At 40.5% G+C, this 19,059-nt stretch overlaps 1 protein-coding gene across 6 annotated transcripts in view; it reads right to left on the reverse strand.

The window, feature by feature from the left end:
• The window catches only part of EXOC6 (exocyst complex component 6), a 254,284-nt gene that overhangs the window by 42,169 nt on the left and 193,056 nt on the right, over positions 1–19,059 (reverse strand). For all 6 annotated transcript variants that reach the window (XM_033941888.1, XM_033941883.1, XM_033941884.1 and 3 more), the window contains 2 exons: positions 14,856–14,997; positions 11,186–11,259 (listed from right to left, as the gene is read on the reverse strand). In XM_033941888.1, the coding sequence (XP_033797779.1) occupies positions 11,186–11,259; positions 14,856–14,997 (216 nt within the window). The remainder of the gene's footprint in view (positions 1–11,185; positions 11,260–14,855; positions 14,998–19,059) is intronic.

Here is a 19,059-nt window from a genome sequence, read left to right on the forward strand (position 1 = left end):
AGGCGAAGGAGGAGCCAGTCCTTCACCTAAAACCTGGATTCTGTAACCGGTGTCTGTCAAAAACAACACCGGTTACAGAACCCCCCCCCCCACACACACACACACAACGATCCAGGTAGGAGGGTGCCCAAGCCCTCCTGCCATGTTGAACCGCGACCCCCCCCCCCTCCCGACAACATCGGGGCAAGAGGGAGCTCAAGCCCTCTTGCCCCGGCCAACCGTGGCACCCCTCGACATATCAAGGCAAGAGGAAGCCCAAGCCCTCTTGCCCCGCCGATTAACATCGGGCCAGGAGAGAGCCCAAGCTCTCCTGGCCCTGGCAACCCCCCCCGGGTTGGGCTCCCTCCTGGCCCGAACGAGTAGCGTTGGGGGGGGGGTCGCCAGGGCCAGGAGGGCTTGGACTCCCTCCTGGCCCGAATGAGTAGCGGCGGGGGGGGGGGGGGGGGTCGCCGGGGCCAGGAGAGCCTGGGCTCTCTCCTGGCCCACTCGATTCATGGATTGCCGCGGGCCAGGAGAGCTTGGCCATCTCTCCTGCTGCGGGTCGCGGCAGTTCGGGTAGAGGAGTGACGGCATCGCGGTAGGGGAGATGATAGATGCTGCGATGCTTGCGGTGGGTAGGTTGCCGGGCCGCTGAACTGATGTTGCCAGCGGCCATCAGCTCAGCGGCCCCTTTTTCGGCACTTAGACCTGGTTTGACTACGTCTAAGTCAAAAAGGTCTAAGTGCCGACTAGGCAACCTGTAAATGTTTTGGTTCTACCTGTTGTACGCCCACCTCCTGCCCACTGCCCTTTCCCCTCCTCTAAACACACCTCTTTTCTCTCTGTGCGTTTAGTGGCAGGGGAAAGTCCTAAGCTGTTTTTAGATACGTCTAAAAACCAGCTTTGGTTATGGGTTCTTGGACGATCAGGCTTTTTGATCGTCCAAGTAGCCATTTAGGACACTTTTTAGACGTGTTTTTGGGTTTTTTTTAATTATTACCCCCATAATGTATAACCAATTAATTCAAAGTATAATTAACATGCATTTTCAATAGGTTTGTTTTCCTGAAAGTATATTTTCATACCATACATCCCTACCCTATCCTATACACTGCTTTGACATGGAACTGTGGTAAGAAGCTGTTGTTGAGATAACTGGCTTCCATTAGCGAGTATAAGATTGGCAGAAGGATCAAGTCTTTTTACTCACAGGTCAGCTACTATTTTTCTAAAGGCAATCCTACTGATCCATCTTTTAGCTACAGACTCTTGTTTAGTTCCAATTCTCCTGCCTTTTTGCTTTGATATGGTTCAAGTTTTCCCTTGTATCAGCTCCTACCTGTCATCAGCTTCTCTGCACTGCACAGCAAATATCAAGCATTTGACCTCAGGGCACAGTCCGGGTGGGCAGGTGATGCCTGACCATTGGACTTATTTCCTAATCTTTCATATCCTGCAAATCATGAAGCAGGATCAAATTCAAACTAAAAAACAGCAGCATGACCCCTTACGAGAACTCTCTGAAAAAGGCTCTTTGCTTTTCTAAGTATTCTTGAAAAGAACTGTCATCTATCCTATTAAAATGGAAAGGCTAACAAAAAAAAAAGCACAGATAAAGAGAGAAAACAGTGTGGAATAAAACAAGATAAATATAAATATTTAGGAATATACGTATGAATTGTTAGCATACATTTTTGCTTTGGACATTAGAAACAGAAAATAAATCAAGTGAATAAATATCATAAAACAAGTTTTCTCACATAGCTTTCTGTATCAACATATTAAATAAATTTTTAAACTCTTATATTTTTGCATCAATTACTCATTAATAAAGGAACATAGTAAACATTGGCAACTATGTAGAACAAAAAACCTGAAGAGGTAAAACTGGTAGCTGACTTGCTTAATTTGTTTAGAGGAGATAGTGGGAGTAACAAAGTCTAGTAGGTGAAGATAAAAAAAAGATTTGTCTAAAATATATAGAGTAGACTGACCCGAAGTCAAATGGTAGCCAACAGACCAATAAAAACTTTAGAATTTTTTAATTTCTCCTGGCATGTCTTCGCTCCTATTATCTTTTGTACACAGTTTACTTTAAGGAAGTTTAAGGTTTAAACAATAGACAACTATCTAAACTGTTTGCAATTTGCAAGTATTTAGGGCCCTTTTTACAAAGCTGTGGTAGCGATTCTCACACGGCAAATGTGACACAGCTCATGGACTGCATCACATTTGATGCAATGGGACTCACTACTACAGCTTTGTAAAAGAGGCCCTTAACTAATTCCAAAACTATAGGTCCAAAGTAAAACAATGTGAATTATTATTATATCTTTTAATACATAGTACTGTAGGGTTAAAGCAGAAAAGAATAATTACATACTGTATTCTTTGGTAGATTCTTAATTTTAACGATGTAAAGCTTGATCGTATATTTGTCTAGTAGACAGTATAGCCTAAAACACTTTGGCCCGGATTCTATAAATGGTGCTGTCGTCATCTGCCTAAAAATGGCCTCTGACCGCATGTCAACCATGCAATGGCACCGTTTATAGAATCACAGCTTTATGAAAGTCAGGTGCCGGAAATGTAGGCCAGGGTTTTCAGGGCCTACATTTCTAGTGCCTACCTTTCATGTGAATCATGACTAAGGAGGCGCTTTACAATACCGAGGGCTCCTTTTACTAAGGTACACTAGCGTTTTTAGCGCACGCTGCAGATTAGTGCATGTTGCCCCAGCGCTACACGTAAAAACTAACGCCAGCTCAATGGTGGCATTAGCGTCTAGCGTGCGTGCGCTAAAACTGCTAGCACAGTTTAATAAAAGGAGCCCCTAATACCACTGCCAGCGTTAGCCACGCCTACAGCAGGGTTAAGCATTATAACACATCACAGTAACTGCGATGCAGGTGCCTACATTTAAAAAAAATGCTAATATCATTTTTAAACAGCATTTTCCACTTAAGTTAGGCACCGGTAGAGCAACTACCAGTGCCTAACTTAAGACGCCATTTATAGAATATGGGCCTTTTTTTTGTTTTCTCTGTAAGCTACCCCTAGTTTCCAAACAGATTCCACAGCTTTCATTATCAAAAATGTAAGAGCCCCATCTTTCAAAAACTGTGAGACCAATGTAAGAAGAAAATATTGAAACTCTGTGTTAAATTTTTGGCATTTTAATATTTAACAAGTGAAATACCACTTGAAAAAAAATATTAGGGCTAAATTAAGGACAATAAAATCCAGTCCTATACAAGGAAAAGGAAAAGAAAAAAAATTAATAACGGGAAACAAAATTGACTAGCCCTAAATAAAAAGTCTATCAAATGAAGGAAAACTGGGGTAATATTTTAAACAAAAAAGCCTAATACAAAAAGCCAGTGGCGTAGCGAGAGTGAAAGGAGCCTGGGGCAGTGGTACCCCCCCCTTGCTTTCCCCGATCCCGCATGCAGTCCACTTCTTCCATACCTCTAGTTTAAGTTGTTGCTTGTGGCAATCAACAATGTGCTCCTCGCGACCCTGTTGGCTCTCCTTCTGATACTACTTCCTATGTGCAGCACCCGGATGTGACGTCAGTGGAAAGAGCCAACGGGATCATGAAGAGTATATTGTTGATCACTGCGAACAACTAGAGGTATGAGGGAAGGGAAGGGGCGCGCGTGTGGAGGGGAGGAATGGGAAGATGCTGGGGGCATAGAGGAGAAGGGGCTCTAGTGCCCCGCCAACATAGCGCCCTGAGCTTACTGCCCCCTCGCACCCCTCTCCCCTTACTACACCACTGTAGAAAGCAGATTACTCAAAGTTTCTAACTTCTATAAAGTAAGGTAACATCTAGAACAGTGGTCCCCAACACTGTCCTGGAGGACCACTAGCCAGTCGGGTTTTCAGGATAGCCCTAATGAATATGCATGGGGTAAATTTGCATGCCTGTCACCTTCATTATGTACAAATTTTACTCATGCACATTCATTAGGGCTATCCTGAAAACCCGACTGGCTGGTGGTCCTCCAGGACAGGGTTGGGGACCACCGATCTAGAACAAACCTTCACCAATATCACCTGTGTAGGATAATTACAGAGGATGAAATAACATTCTTGTAATTCAAGAATGTAACTAATTGTGATGGTTCAAAAAATATACTTGACAATGTTATATCACATGTTATATTTACAGGGAAATCTCAAAAGAATACAGGCCACAATCTGGGTGACTAGGTTTCAGCAGTATAACCGGCCACCACCTTTTTTGAGTAGATGTTGTTTTGTCCAGAAAAGCCCAGACTTGTTGGCGCTGGAAGGGACAGTTCCTATTTTTAAAGAATAACCTGATTATCATCTCTGGCAACTTCCAATACAAATGTTGTACCAAAGTGAAAAACACTAAGGAAATGTATCAAAAATGAAAAACACTAAGAAAAGAGCACAATGAGCATTATCAAAGTCAAAAAATTATTTTATTATTTTAAAAATTTATATTCCGCATATCCTGCAATTCTATGCAGAGTATAATAAAACATCCAAATAAGAAATAAATGACAACTTTTGCATACAACACATATTACAATGAGAAAACAAAACAACATATTACAATAAACATATTATAATACAACCAACAAACATAACAATGCTACCGAGGATGTATTTAAACTATCAGCAGACCGTTCTCTCTCTTCAAGAGGATAATTATCTCTTTTTTTTATTAAGTATCAGGAATATAAATATCCTCAGTTACTTCGGGAAGAGAATCTGCAAAGATTTCCCAAATTTCCATCAAATATTCTTTCTGCACATTTACCTTGTCTGCCTTGGGAAATGTATAAGAACATAAGAAGTTGCCTCCGCTGAGGCAGACCAGAGGTCCATCTCGCCCAGTGGTCTGCTCGCGCGGCGGCTCATCAGGCCCATTGCCTGAGCAGTGGTCCCTGACTAGCTCTATAACCTATCTCTACTCCTATTCCTGTAACTTACCTCTACTCCTATCCCTACAACCCATATCTACACCTATCTATACCCCTCAATCCCTTTGTCCTCTAGGAACCTATCCAAACCTTCTTTGAAGCCCTGTACAGTGCTCCTGCCTACCATGGCCTCTGGAAGCACATTCCATGTATCCACCACCTTCTTAAGACAAATTTTCCAGCACTTCCAATTTTTTTTTATATATTTTGATTTTTAAATGATTTAAGAGATTTTTTTGTGCACAGATATAGCAGAAGGGAGTTCCAGAGCTTTGGGGCTATTACAGAGAAACTAGAATCTCTGTAAATGTCTAGAAAAAGCTGCCTAATTGATGGGATGGTCAGTAAGGGTTGATTGGAGGAATGCAGCTCCCTTTTAGGAGAGTATGGAATCAGATGAGAAAATAAAAATGGAGAACCAGAATCCAGGATCTAAAAAGTACATAGGTTATATTTATAAAGTATCCTGAAGGAAATAGGAAGCATGTGCTCAGTTTTGAGAAGCAGAGTAATATGGTCAAATTTTGAGCGATGATAGAGAAGCCTAAGTGCAGTGTTTTGTACTAGTTGCAGTGAGCAGCACAGAACCCACACTGATAAGCCCTGATGAAAAAGCAGGTCAAAGACAGACTGGCCCAAAGGCATCTTTAAATAGAAAGGATTTCATAGCAGATTTAAATCTATCCAGGTTTAATTTGTGGCGCAAATAGGGATATAATGAATTCTAAAGTTGCAGACCATTAACACTTGAACAAATGGTATCGAAAGAGATTTGACAGGATACTAAGGGAGCTCAGAGAGGTTCTGGTGAGTCCTATTAAAGACTTGTTCAACAAATCTCTGGAGACGGGAGTGATTCCTGGGGAATGGAGGAGAGCGGATGTGGTCCCTATTCATAAAAGTGGTCACAGGGATGAAGCAGGAAACTACAGGCTGGTGAGCCTCACTTCAGTTGTTGGAAAAATAATGGAAGTTTTGCTGAAAGAAAGGATAGTGTACTTCCTTGAATCTAATGGGTTACAGGATCCGAGGCAACATGGCTTTACAAAAGGTAAATCATGCCAAACGAACCTGATTGAATTTTTTGATTGGGTGACCAGAGAGCTGGATCGAGGACATATGCTAGATGTAATTTACTTGGATTTCAGCAAAGCCTTTGATACAGTTCCTCATAGGAGGCTGTTGAACAAACTTGAAGGGCTGAAGTTAGGACCCAAAGTGGTGAACTGGGTCAGAAACTGGCTGTCGGACAGATGTCGGACAGGGTGGTGGTTAATGGAAGTCACTCGAAGGAAGGAAAGGTGAATAGTGGAGTCCCTCAAGGATCAGTGCTGGGGCCAATCCTGTTCAATATGTTTGTGAGTGACATTGCTGAAGGGATAGAAGGAAAAGTGTGCCTTTTTGCAGATGATACCAAGATTTGTAACAGAGTAGACACCGAAGAGGGAGTGGAAAATATGAAAAAGGATCTGCAAAAGTTAGAGGAATGGTCTAATGCCTGGCAACTAAAATTCAATGCAAAGAAATGCAGAGTAATGCATTTGGGGATTAATAATAGGAAGGAACCGTATATGCTGGGAGGAGAGAAGCTGATATGCACGGACGGGGAGAGGGACCTTGGGGTGATAGTGTCCGAAGATCTAAAGGTGAAAAAACAGTGTGACAAGGAGTGGCTGCTGCCAGAAGGATGCTGGGCTGTATAAAGAGAGGCGTAGTTGGTAGAAGGAAGAAGGTGTTGATGCCCCTGTATAGGTCATTGGTGAGGCCCCACTTGGAGTATTGTGTTCAATTTTGGAGACCGTATCTGGCAAAGGACGTAAGAAGACTTGAGGCGGTCCAGGGGAGGGCGACGAAAATGATAGGAGGCTTGCGCCAGAAGACGTATGAGGAGAGACTGGAAGCCCTGAATATGTATACCCTAGAGGAAAGGAGAGACAGGGGAGATATGATTCAGACGTTCAAATACTTGAAGGGTATTAACGTAGAACAAAATCTTTTTCAGAGAAAGGAAAATGGTAAAACCAGAAAACATAATTTGAGGTTGAGGGGTGGTAGATTCAAAGGCAATGTTAGGAAATTCTACTTTACGGAGAGGGTGGTGGATGCCTGGAATGCGCTCCCGAGAGAGGTGGTGGAGAGTAAAACTGTGACTGAGTTCAAAGAAGCGTGGGATGAACACAAAGGATCTAGAATCAGAAAATAATATTAAATATTGAACTAAGGCCAGTACTGGGCAGACTTGCACGGTCTGTGTCTGTATATGGCCGTTTGGTGGAGGATGGGCTGGGGAGGGCTTCAATGGCTGGGAGGGTGTAGATAGGCTAGAGTAAGTCTTAACAGAAATTTCGGCAGTTGGAACCCAAGCACAGTACAGGGTAAAGCTTTGGATTCTTGCCCAGAAATAGCTAAGAAGAAAAAACAAAAAATTTAAATTGAATCAGGTTGGGCAGACTGGATGGACCTTTCGGGTCTTTATCTGCTGTCATCTACTATGTGGGTACATGAATGAACGGCAAGTGCGCAGTGGGGAATATGGTGTTATGAAATGGGATAGATAAGGTGGTTGATCTGAAGTCTCTATTTTGAAGGTAAGTAATATTATTTTAAATGTAAAAAGGTGGCAAAAAGGAAGATAATGCTCATTTCGAAGGAATTTGTCAAAAGTGTCTAATAAAAAGAAAACAAGTGAACAAATAATGACTCACAAAGTCAAAGTAGAGAATAGAAGGTCAACATTCACCAGTCTGTTTATTTGTAAGATGACAGTTAAATGTATTTCAGGAATGACAGTAGCTCTGCCTTCTACCGAAATCAGTATATATATCAAATACTACCAGAAATGCCACAGAAAGCTAGCTTCATGAATTTCCATTCAATTCTCTCCTGAAGACATGAAATGACATAGTTAAGAAGACTAGATAGGCTTGTGATCTTTATATGCCTTCATTTTTCTATGTTTCTATGTTAATGAACCCTTCTATATCAAAGCCAGCAGCACCTGTCTGACAAAGTGTGAGAAAATGGACTGAACAATCCAGAATCCAGAAAATAAGGTACACAGAGGATAGTCAGCTAAGTTAAGGAAAGTGCAGCTTATCACAATGGCCTGTATTCAATATGTGCGTCCAAAAAATTTCTTACTTCTCAACTATTATATTTGATTGTGGCAATGGATGTAGCAAGCTCATGCACCAACTTCGTTTTGTGCTTGGTAGTTCTCAGAATGAAACCATTTTCATAACAGATTAGCTCTGTTTATATTATTTTAAGTATTAAGTCCATCTAAAAAGTTTTGATTGAGTTTCACTTACTTAACATTCTGACACTCCCAAACAAAGCACTGGAGTACAAAACATATAACATATAATAAAACAGATACAAGTTAAAAAGTTATTAAAACCATTTAAAAATAAATTATTTTAATTCTTAACCCCCAAAAGCAACAACAAAAAAATGATTAAAAAAAGACAAGTCCCATTTCAGATCTCACAGATTCCCAAGAAAAACCATGTATTCAGATATCATGTAAACACCTTTTAATGTACCATATTTTTTGCTCCATAAGACGCACCTGACCATAAGACGCACCCTAGATTTAGAGGAGGAAAACAAGAAAAAAACCATTCTGAACTAAATTCTCCCTGCTAGGCTATGCACCCTTCCCCCCCTCTGGTGGTCTAGTGGTAGGCCAGGGCAAGGCACAGAGCAGATAGGCCTAGTGACAGGCAGGCAGGTCTAGTGGCAGGCAGGCCGCCCCAGTACCTTAAATCATCTCCCCATACAACCACGTGCTTCCCCAGTACCTTAAATCATCCTCCCATACCCCCACATGCCCCCCAGTACCTTAAATCAGTGTTTTCCAACCTTTTTACACCCGTGGACCGGCAGAAATAAAATAATTATTTTGTGGACCGGCAAACTACTAGGACTAAAATTTAAAAACCCCGTTTCCTCCCCATCTCCACGAGCTCGGTCACCTCAGTAACTATAGAAAAATAGACAAATATAGTGCAAAATATAGACAGCAGATATAAATTCTCAAAACTGACACGTTTTGATCACTAAATTGAAAATAAAATCATTTTTGCTGTCTGGTGATTTCATGAGTCTCTGGTTGCGTTTCCTTCTGTCTGTGTATCCTTTCTTTCATTTCTTTCTTTCTGCACTCAGGCCCAAGAATTGTCCCTTTCTATTCCCTCCCTCTTTCCTTCCTATGTCCTTAGTGCCCCCCGTGTCTCCTTCCCATGTCCTTAGTGCCCCTTCCTGTCTTTAGTGCCCCCAATGCATCCTTTCCATGTCTTTAGTGCCCTCAGTGCCTCCTTCCCATGTCCTTAGTGCCCCTTCCTGTCTTTAGTGCCCCCAGTGCATCCTTCTCATGTCTTTAGTGCCCCCAGCGATTGGCTGGCCCAGAACGTCCTCTCCGACGTCTGAATTGACGTCGGAAAGAAGACTTCCTGTCGGCGTTAGCAGCAGCAGCAGGTCGGTAAGATAGCAGCCAATCTGGGGAAAGGAAAGAGAGAGGCTTTATTTTTTTGTGCGACAGGTAGGGACAGGGTCTGAAAATGGCAACAGACCCACACCTGATGTATTGGGGGAAGGGACTGGAGGAGAGGTCAAAGCTGAAGAATGTCATTACACACCAAGGATTTGAATTTTTTCAAATTAGGAAAGGGGGTTGAACAGGGGAATGGAGGAGACCAACTAGATGCCACAGAGCTCTTTCTGAAACTAGGGGGCTGGGGAGGGGTGCTGCTAGACACCAAATAAAGTTTTTTTTTTAATATCAGGTGATGGGATGGTGGTGAGGAGAAGGAGACTGGTTGGCTCTGGGAGAGGGATGCAGAAAGCTATTGGGGTGGGAGGGAGGAGTCAGGAGGGCTAGGATGCCCTGGACCTGGCAACAAAATTCTGGTGAAAACTGTGCATTAAAAGCCACTGTTTACTTCTCTGCATTGCTGTGGAATACTTAATGGGCTCATATGCATTCATTTTAATGCAATGTGCAGCCATGTATTCCACGCAAATTAGCAGTACCTGTTTAGTCTTGTGGTCACTTTCTGCATTGGCCTCTGAATGAGCTAGAGACCTTTTACCTAAAAAGGAGGAAAGGAAATCCCATAGTGACATAAACTGGATCCTGAAAATCCCTAACCTTAGGACAAAATGGTCAACTAACACTACAAATTCACCTATACCTTAGACAAAATGGCTAACTTAGCACTTAGTAGTAACCATGGTTTCCTAGACTGAAACTTTAATTTCACTGTTCCTAAAACATTAAGCTTGGCCTCCAGGCCTTGATATTCCCTTATCATAAAAGAAATATTTCATGGATTCTCTAGTATCCTTCTCCAACCTGTTGAAATTGACAGCAGGTCTGCAGTCTCTACACTATAATCCCCCAAATGCAGCAAGGCCTTTGGGCCCTCTAGCCCAGAACTTTGACAGAAGATTGGGTTTTCCTCCTGCCACTAGTAGCTCCAAATCAAGTTACTAACAGGTACCTAAGTTAACATGATTGAGGGACTTTCACTTTCAGGGAATGGTAGGAGGGCATTCTGGAGAAACTTGGAATTCTGTTGTCACATTTGGAAGAAAAAAAGACAGGGGAAGGATTTTAATGAGATACCCTGGTCTGATGGCATGATCTTTCTAGCCCTTAAGCCTAGGATCAATGGCTCTTGTATTTCAAGGATGGTTGATGTAAGCAGTAGAGATTAAGGACAATGTTCCCTCTAGTTGAAAGTCCTCCAACTGCACAGTGTGAGATGGTGCTTCAATATTGTATTTTCAATCACGAGAGAGACAGGTCTAGAGTCCTGTAGCCTGTCCCTCGCTATTGAAAATATGATACTGAAACAGCACCGCCCTCTGACAGAAATGCAGTTAAAGGATTCCCACACAGCAGAGGAAAACAGTGGCTAAGGCTGAATGATGTGGTGTTCTAAAGTTTTGTGGGTTTTTTTGGGGGGTGGGAGAGAACAGGTATGTACAGATAACACCGAACTTAAAGGTAAAAATAGAATACTACTTTAACAAATTTTCTATTTGATGCATAACAGAAAATGGTATCCATTTCTAAATGGATAGCACTGTTACTTTCTGAATATAAGGGAACAAAAAGGTTTTGCAGACATTTAAAATGAAATACTGGCTTCAACATCATTCCTCAGCAAAATGGGAAATGGATGCAAAGGAAATGATTTGGGAAAAGAGAAAGAATAAAAGAAAATAGTTAAATATCTTACTTGTCTAAGGTCGATGAATGCTAACTGCAAAGTGTCCCCTTGGAATCCTGGCACAGGGTCAGAACTGGCAAACACTGCAGTAAAAATTAAATTTTAAAAAATTAATTTTATGAAGTTGACTTGTTTAAATTAAGAAAACAAAGCTCATTAAAACTAGACTGATAAAAGATAAATTTGCATATCTGTTCATTAGAGGACTATCTTTCTTAAAAGGAAGGTTGCAAAAAAATACAAGGCAATTTTCAATCCGTTCACATTGAGACAGAGACTGTGAATATGTTTTACCTGTGGGTTTTCTACCAATCTCAAAATGAAAATATACCTTTGATTTGAAAACTGCTGTGGATACAAAGTACACACAATCGTTTGCATCTCTCTTATCTGCAAGTAGATTTTTGCAGGAAAAGAACATGCAAATAGATGATAAAGCATTCTTCTACCAAATTAAACACAATCCTGGGCCACCACCTCTTAACTTAAATTAAAAGAGGCATAATGAGGAAGAATGCAGGAACTTTCAACTCCACTGAATGAGGGAAATCTTCATCTGATGAGTAAAATGCTATTTATCTGCATATATCACTTTGAATGTAGCCTTGTTTTTTTTTGCTATTTTAAACAAAAGCAGCTCATGAATTTATTTATCCCCCTTATACAAAACTGCGCTAGTGTTTTTATCGCTGGTTGCAGTGGTAACAGCTCTGATGCTCATAGAATTCCTATCAGAGCTGTTATCGCTGTGGCTGGTGCTAAAAAATACTAGTGAAGTTTTATAAAAGGGGGGTTTCATAAATTATCTAATTGCTTATCTAAATCATCTCAAAATGATGTACAATATAAAACATAAGGATAAAAACAAACATGAAATTTTATATCCAAATTAGACACTATAAACATGAACACACATCATTGTTCAAAACACAGCGGTCCGCTTGATATTTGGATTGAAGAAAGAGCGACCATGTCACCCCCTACTACAAACTGCTGCACTGGCTGCCAGTCGAGGCACGAATAATTTTCAAGTTCTCCTGCATATGTTTCAAGCTAGTTTGGGGACTAGTTCCTACATACTTGCTATCTCACTTCGTATTCTACCAGGGCTGTGGAGTCGGAGTCGGAGGAAATTTTGGGTACCTGGAGTCGGAGTCGGAGTCAGAAGTACAAAAAACTGAGGAGTCGGAGTCGGAACATTTATCTACCGACTCCATTTTTGAACTTGGCATACCAATCACGAGCGATTCTTTCAGCTATAGCACCCACTATATACACAGCACAAATGTTGCGAGCAGCTTCTGCGGCCTTAGAACCTTGATTAAAAACAAAAAGAAGGTGGTGTCGAAAATGCTCATTTCTCTCAACTTGACATTCCATTTTAACGATCTGAAAATTAACCAGTGCTGTGGAGTCGGAGTCTGAGTCGAGGAGTCTGAGTCGGAGGAAATTTCGGGTACCTGGAGTCGGAGTCTGAAGTACAAAAAACTGAGGAGTCGGAGTCGGAACATTTATCTACCGACTCCACAGCCCTGTATTCTACAGCCCTATAAGACAAACCAGAAACTGCTATCTTTTTGCATACCTAAGCATTACCAGTTGTAAATACAAAACCTTTCTGGATAGAACTTTCATGTACCAAGCAAACAAACAACAACATTGGCTAGACAACTACATTAATAAAGTTAGACTGACCTACAACGCATTTAGAAAAGTCATAAAAACTGCCTTATTCGACAGATATCTCACCTAATCAGAAATTCACCGAACACTTTTTTCATTTCTCTTTCCCAATATGCCCACTCTGAAATTCTTAACAAACTGTATATTGTAATTTCGCTACATTTTTTTTTTTAAAGATTCTGTACACTATAATTCCACTGACTATCTGCATATTGTAACTCGCTGATTGTCCAGCTCTCTTCAATGTGAACCGCCTAGAAGTCGCAAGATTATGGCGGTGTAGAAGAATAAAGTTATTATTATTATTATCAAGTTTCAAGTTTATTCAGTTTTTGATGAATCGCCTATTATTAATTCTAGGCGATGTACATGTTACAATTTTAATATAAGAAACTTACAAGATAATTCAAAAATACAAGATACAAATGATACATACATGAGTTTAGGGAGAAAGGGGAAAAAGTTACATTATATCTTCACAATCAAAATATCAGCATCCCACTATTCAGTATGTTAAACTCACTTATTGATACAAATATGCTAAAAATTCTCTATTATTTTTTATATTTCTCTTTGTACGAGATGCCTTGAATTTTCAATAAAGTCAAACTACTTATAGTTTTTCAAAAGAGCTAATTATAATCTGCACAATTGAAAGAAAGGAAAGAATAGACAACATATACATAAGCAATATTAAAGACCATAGTCCTGTCTGAAACATATTTGCTAGTCCCCTCACATAAACGGCTTATTGGAAAAGTGTCTACAGCAAAATTGTGTAAAGTTTGTGTCAGTTCTCCTTAGAAAAATAGCTTCTACTCTTTCAAATTGACTGGGGAATCATCTGTGGACTAGAGTCTTCAAGTCTTTCCACATACTTCCTATTGGATTCAGGTCTCGGCTTTGGCTGGTTCACTCAAGGACATTTATTTAGACTTTCTTCTTGTTCAGCAACTCCGCTATTGCGTTCACTTTATCTTTAGAGTCATTATCCTGCTGAAAGAAAAATCTTTTCCCTAAGCCTAGCTCTAAGGCAGACTAGAACAGAATTTCCTTCAGGATTTGCTTGTATTCTACACCATCCATCTTTCCCTTAATCTCAACAAGCCACCCTGATCCCCTACTGCTTTAAAATATATGATGCTTCCACCACCACGCTTTACTGTAGAGAGTTGATGGGTTGTGATTGAGATAAACATGTTACACTTTTGATCTCATCAAATCACAAAACTTTCTCCATGTGCATGCAGTGTCTCCTAAGTGTTTCTTTGCAAATGCTATGCAGCACATCATATGGCTTTTCTTTAGCAGAGGCTCTCCAATTTCAGCTAGACACTTTTTATAGTTTTTTTTTAAATTTTTTAAAGTAACATTAGTCTCACAGTGTCCTTAATCTATGGCTGTAGACTTTAGAGCAATGGTCTCAAACTCAAATCCTTTGCAGGGCCACATTTTGGATTTGTAGGTACTTGGAGGGCCGCAGAAAAAAATAGTTAATGTCTTATTAAAGAAATGACAATTTTGCATGATGTAAAACTCTTTATAGTTTATAAATCTTTCCTTTAACTGTTAACAGGCAGCCTCGGGGCCTTTGCTAGGCTGGCCCGCTTCGATGATGCAATGCGGGCTGGCCTAGCAACGGCCTCAAGACTGCCTGATGAAACCGTGGCTAAACTACTGCTAGTGGCAGCTGTGTGCCAAAGTTAAAAGCACACAGAGTTGCCGCTGCTGGTCCAGGGGTGTGGAGAGAAGGCAGGAGTCCTGGCGGACACACGACCGTAAAACTCATTCCTGGCATATGCGACAGTAGAAGTCAGCTGACACAGGTTCCGGAGCCTTATAGCTATATACTCTTAATATGTGATACAATTAAAAACCAATTAGCTGTTCCTTTATTTGCTCCAGTTCCAAGCATAAAAACATCTAACATTCATAAAATTTCTACAGAGCAAAGAAAGATGTTTGTTTTACCAAATATTTCCAAAGCCATACTTACATTCACACTGTATGACATCTAAGTTAAACTGCTGGATGGCTCCCATGCTTATCTGTTTCAACTCACTATCCAGTAGCATCTGCATGAGAGATGTAGACAGATGTTTGCAGGCTGACATACAGGCAGTTTGTGCAACTTTCCCCTGATAAAGAAGAAAATAGGAAAAGGAACAAAGCGTAAAACTTGAAGTAAATTGAGTATAAACTGATGGCCTTTTAGTCACTGCTTTTAATTGTCTATACATGTAGACCATCTGTGCAGTTTACTCTTGTACATAAGTGGCATGACAATGACAATATCATTTACTTAATGTACTAAAATTCATCATGCGTTTAACATATGGGCGTTTCAGTTCTATGAAAGAAAATCAAAACCTTTGTGAAAAGTTTTGTTACTTACTAGATTCTGATTAATGTAAGTCACTTTCTTTAATTAATATTTAATTAATATTTAAGAGTAACAATACTGTCTTCTTCAAATTTTATAAATTTGATGGAATGTGTATAAGGCCATAATTGATATAGAAAATGGATGTACATATATTCAGTGATCTTTTTTAAAAAAATGGTACTTCTGGAAATAAACTTTAATTTTTTTTTCCTGTGTACCCCTCTTTACTAAAGAAAACTCAAAATCTGACTATTATGAAAATGTAATACATCCAAGTCTACCCAATTTCTCAGTTATTCAGAAAGGTATGCTAATCTGTATATTTCTAATTTGCTTGAATTATAAAGGAATATAATTTTTAGCAGTGTACCCTAACTGCAGAGACACATGTATAATTTCAAGTGTGTACAAAACCAATTTAATTTTCAAGCATAACATGCACACCTTAGTCAATTTTCAAGACTGGGAAGCAAAGCAGCTCAATATAAAGGCATAATCTATCCCATTACAAAATGAGACACTTATTCAAGTAAACAGCAAAGCATTTATGTGTATGACTTCATGCATCTCCCCCATATAATCTTCTTGAAGCTTGCCTTTTTCTGTTTGTGCAATCTTATAAAATATGTGTAGCGTATTTTATAAGATTACACAAACAGGAAAAGCAAAGATACTTACATGTAGCAGGTGTTCTCCAAGACAGCAGGCATATTCTCACATTGGTGATATTATCCATGGTACCTAGTACAGATATTACCAAGTGTACTCTCACTTAAAATCTTTAGGCAGTGCCCATACCATGTGCACTCTAGTGCCTTCCTGACTGACGTTGGATCATTGGACCTGCAATTCAGTAACAAAGCTAAGAAGGCAATTAGGGGAGGGGGGTGAATTGTCAGAATTTATGCCTGCTGCCCTCGGAGAACACCTGTTACAGGTAAGTGTCTTTGCTTTCTCTGAAGACAAGCAGGCATAATATTCTCATATATGGGACTCCCAAGCTGCCAGAATCATGTCTCTGGAACAGGTTAACATTGAATATGCAGGAGCATGGCGAAACCCTATAGAAAGGCCTCACAAATGTTGGCCGCAGCTCTAGCGCATGTGGAAGTGCACACACATTGACACGATGATGTCACAAGCATGCATGACAAAAATCACATCGACATCCACACATGTGCGAAGGCCCCCCAGACAGGGCCCTTAGCCACCAGTGTGTGTGGGTGGGGAGGGGGATGCATGAAGAGAAGAGGCATGAAGAGGAGGAGAAGCACTGGTGCCGGCTGACTGCCTACAGGATGTGCCTCTCGCCATGAAAGGCACCTCCTGTAGCAGTAAGCCAATGCTGGCACCTCTCCGCTTCCCCGGAGTCTTGTGGCACACCTGGAATCTTGCGCGGCACAGTTTGCGATACACTGCCCTATAGGATTGGAAGGAAAGTTCGCTTTAAGTAGATACTAGATTTTGCAGAACTGCTTACCTAAACTGACTGTCTCTTCTGGAGTTGTGTTCTAAACAGTAGTGAGAAGTAAATGTATGGATTGCGGACCAGGTAGCTGCTTTGCAGATTTCTCCAACAGATGCAGACAAAAATGAGCCAATGAGGCAGCCATAGCCAGTACAGTTTGGGCTGTCACATGGTCTTGTAGTGTCAGCTCAGCTTGAATAAATGCAAAGGAGATACAGTCTGCTAGCCAAGTGGAGATGGTTCATTTGGATACAGGAACACTTGCCTATTACGATCAAAGACAAGAAAGAACTGGGAGCATTCTCTATTGGCTTAATGCTGTGCAGGTAGTATGCCAGAGCACATTTACAGTCTAAGGTGTGAAGGGCTGCTTCTTCAGGATGAAAATGTGGTTTTGGAAAAGAAAACAGGCAATATGATGGACTGGTCTGTTAAGGGCTGCAAATTTTAAAAATATCATGACCGCACCCTTTCTTTTCAGGCGGCTCTTTATGATAAAGACTTTTGGCATTTGTTATCGACTTTCTATTCCTATTTACATTTTAGAAGGCAATTAAAAACTCTGCTATTGAATAAATTTTTAGATAATTAGAATTCTATTCTGTCGAGTTCATTCAATTATGTTAATTTAACTTAATCTTTTGTAAACTGCATAGAACTCTATGGTTATGCGGTCTAGAAATCCGATTTTACGTTATGTTATGTAGAATTCTGAAATTACTTTAGGGAAGGATTTTGGATGTTCTCGAAGGGCTACCCTGTCATACTAGAATCTTGTAAAGGGAGGCTCCAATGCAAGGTCTTGAAGTTCACTCACCCAGTGTGCAGACATGACAGCTATGAGGAAAATGACTTTCCAAGTGAGCAGTTTGAGAAAGCAAGATGTAAGTGGTCCAATAAGAGCAGAGAGAACCACGTTAAAATCCCAAGCAACCGGAAGAGGTTTGATAGGTGATTTTGTGTAGAATAGTCTTTACATTAAATGGGCTACTAATGGATGTATAGAAAGCAGTTTGTTGTCCAAGTGGGAATGAAATGCACTGATATCTCTGAGATGTACTCTAACCAAATTGGGTTTTAGATCAGAATTTGAGAGGTGGAGAACGTAATCGAGGATGGACAGAAATGGGCATGAGACAGGGTCCAGAGAATGTAATGCACACCAGGAAAAGAAGTGTGTCCACTTGAAGTGATAACTGTGCTGAGTGGAAGGTTTTTTAGATGCTTCAATGCAGCCGATACTGCAGCTAGAAGCAGAAAGCATTTCCCTGTTTAGCGGGAAAAAAAAAACACTGTTAGTGCTCACGAGCAGAGGTTGAGATGAAGTAGAGAGACCCTTTGTTCTGAGTTAGCAATTTTGTAAAAGATTGCAGTTTCCATAGTTTACTGATCAAGAACTCTATGAGTGTAAACTAAACATGGCGTGGCCTTTATTTTAGCTCTTTTCTGCCTCTTTTTCACTTTTCAGCTACCTTTCAAATTTCCATCTTTTCGTCCATTCCTCATCTCATTCCTTTCTCAGCCCTCCATTCCCTTTCATCTTCAATGTACTCTCCATTACCAAATTTCTACCCTCTGTAATATCTATCCTCTCTTGTCCGTTTCCTTGCTACCCTCTCCTCCTCCTTAGGGTTCTACCATTCTCAGCGTCTTCCTTCCTCCACCCTTATAGCCTTGTACTGGAAGTGTTGGGGACCTATATGGAAGTGGAGATACTTCCTGTGAGCAGGTAGGATGGATATGTGAGTGTACAGCAAAGCCAATCTCCTTTTTCTAGCAGGGGTAGAAAGGTTCCCAGAAAGACCATGCAAAACCTCCTTTGTTTGACGGCTGCTACTATTAAGCACAAATCAGTGGAACAAATAGACTATATTACAGCTATGAAGATAAGTACTGTTTGAACTTGTTGTTCTCTCTCATCATAGGCTTGATATGAACTATGCTGATTTGTGCTTAATAGCAGCAGCCAATTTAAAATGGTTTTTTTTCAGATTTTTCACAGTGATTTACACTGATGTACGTTTGTGCACTATAACTTTCACTGCAGGGAGTGCGTCTGGGGATGTTATACTATCTAACCCTTTGTTAGTATAAAAAGTGGCAACTTACGCTTTGGTCCATCAGCGCTTAGTTGTGTAGACTGAGGACTCTCCCTACATCCATTAATAATTTGGTGTATCTAATCAAAATCATTATTATTGGCTCCTATTTTCACACTATCCAAGAAGGGTATTATTTTGTCACCATTGTTCCATTCTTCTTTTTGGGTTTACTATTTTTTGTGTGCTAATGGTAACATTAGCGTATGGGCATTCATTGGAAAAATCAGCTGCATTAAAAGTGGCC

Source organism: Geotrypetes seraphini, chromosome 4, assembly GCF_902459505.1.
Source record: "Geotrypetes seraphini chromosome 4, aGeoSer1.1, whole genome shotgun sequence".
Classification (NCBI taxonomy): Eukaryota; Metazoa; Chordata; class Amphibia; order Gymnophiona; family Dermophiidae; genus Geotrypetes; species Geotrypetes seraphini.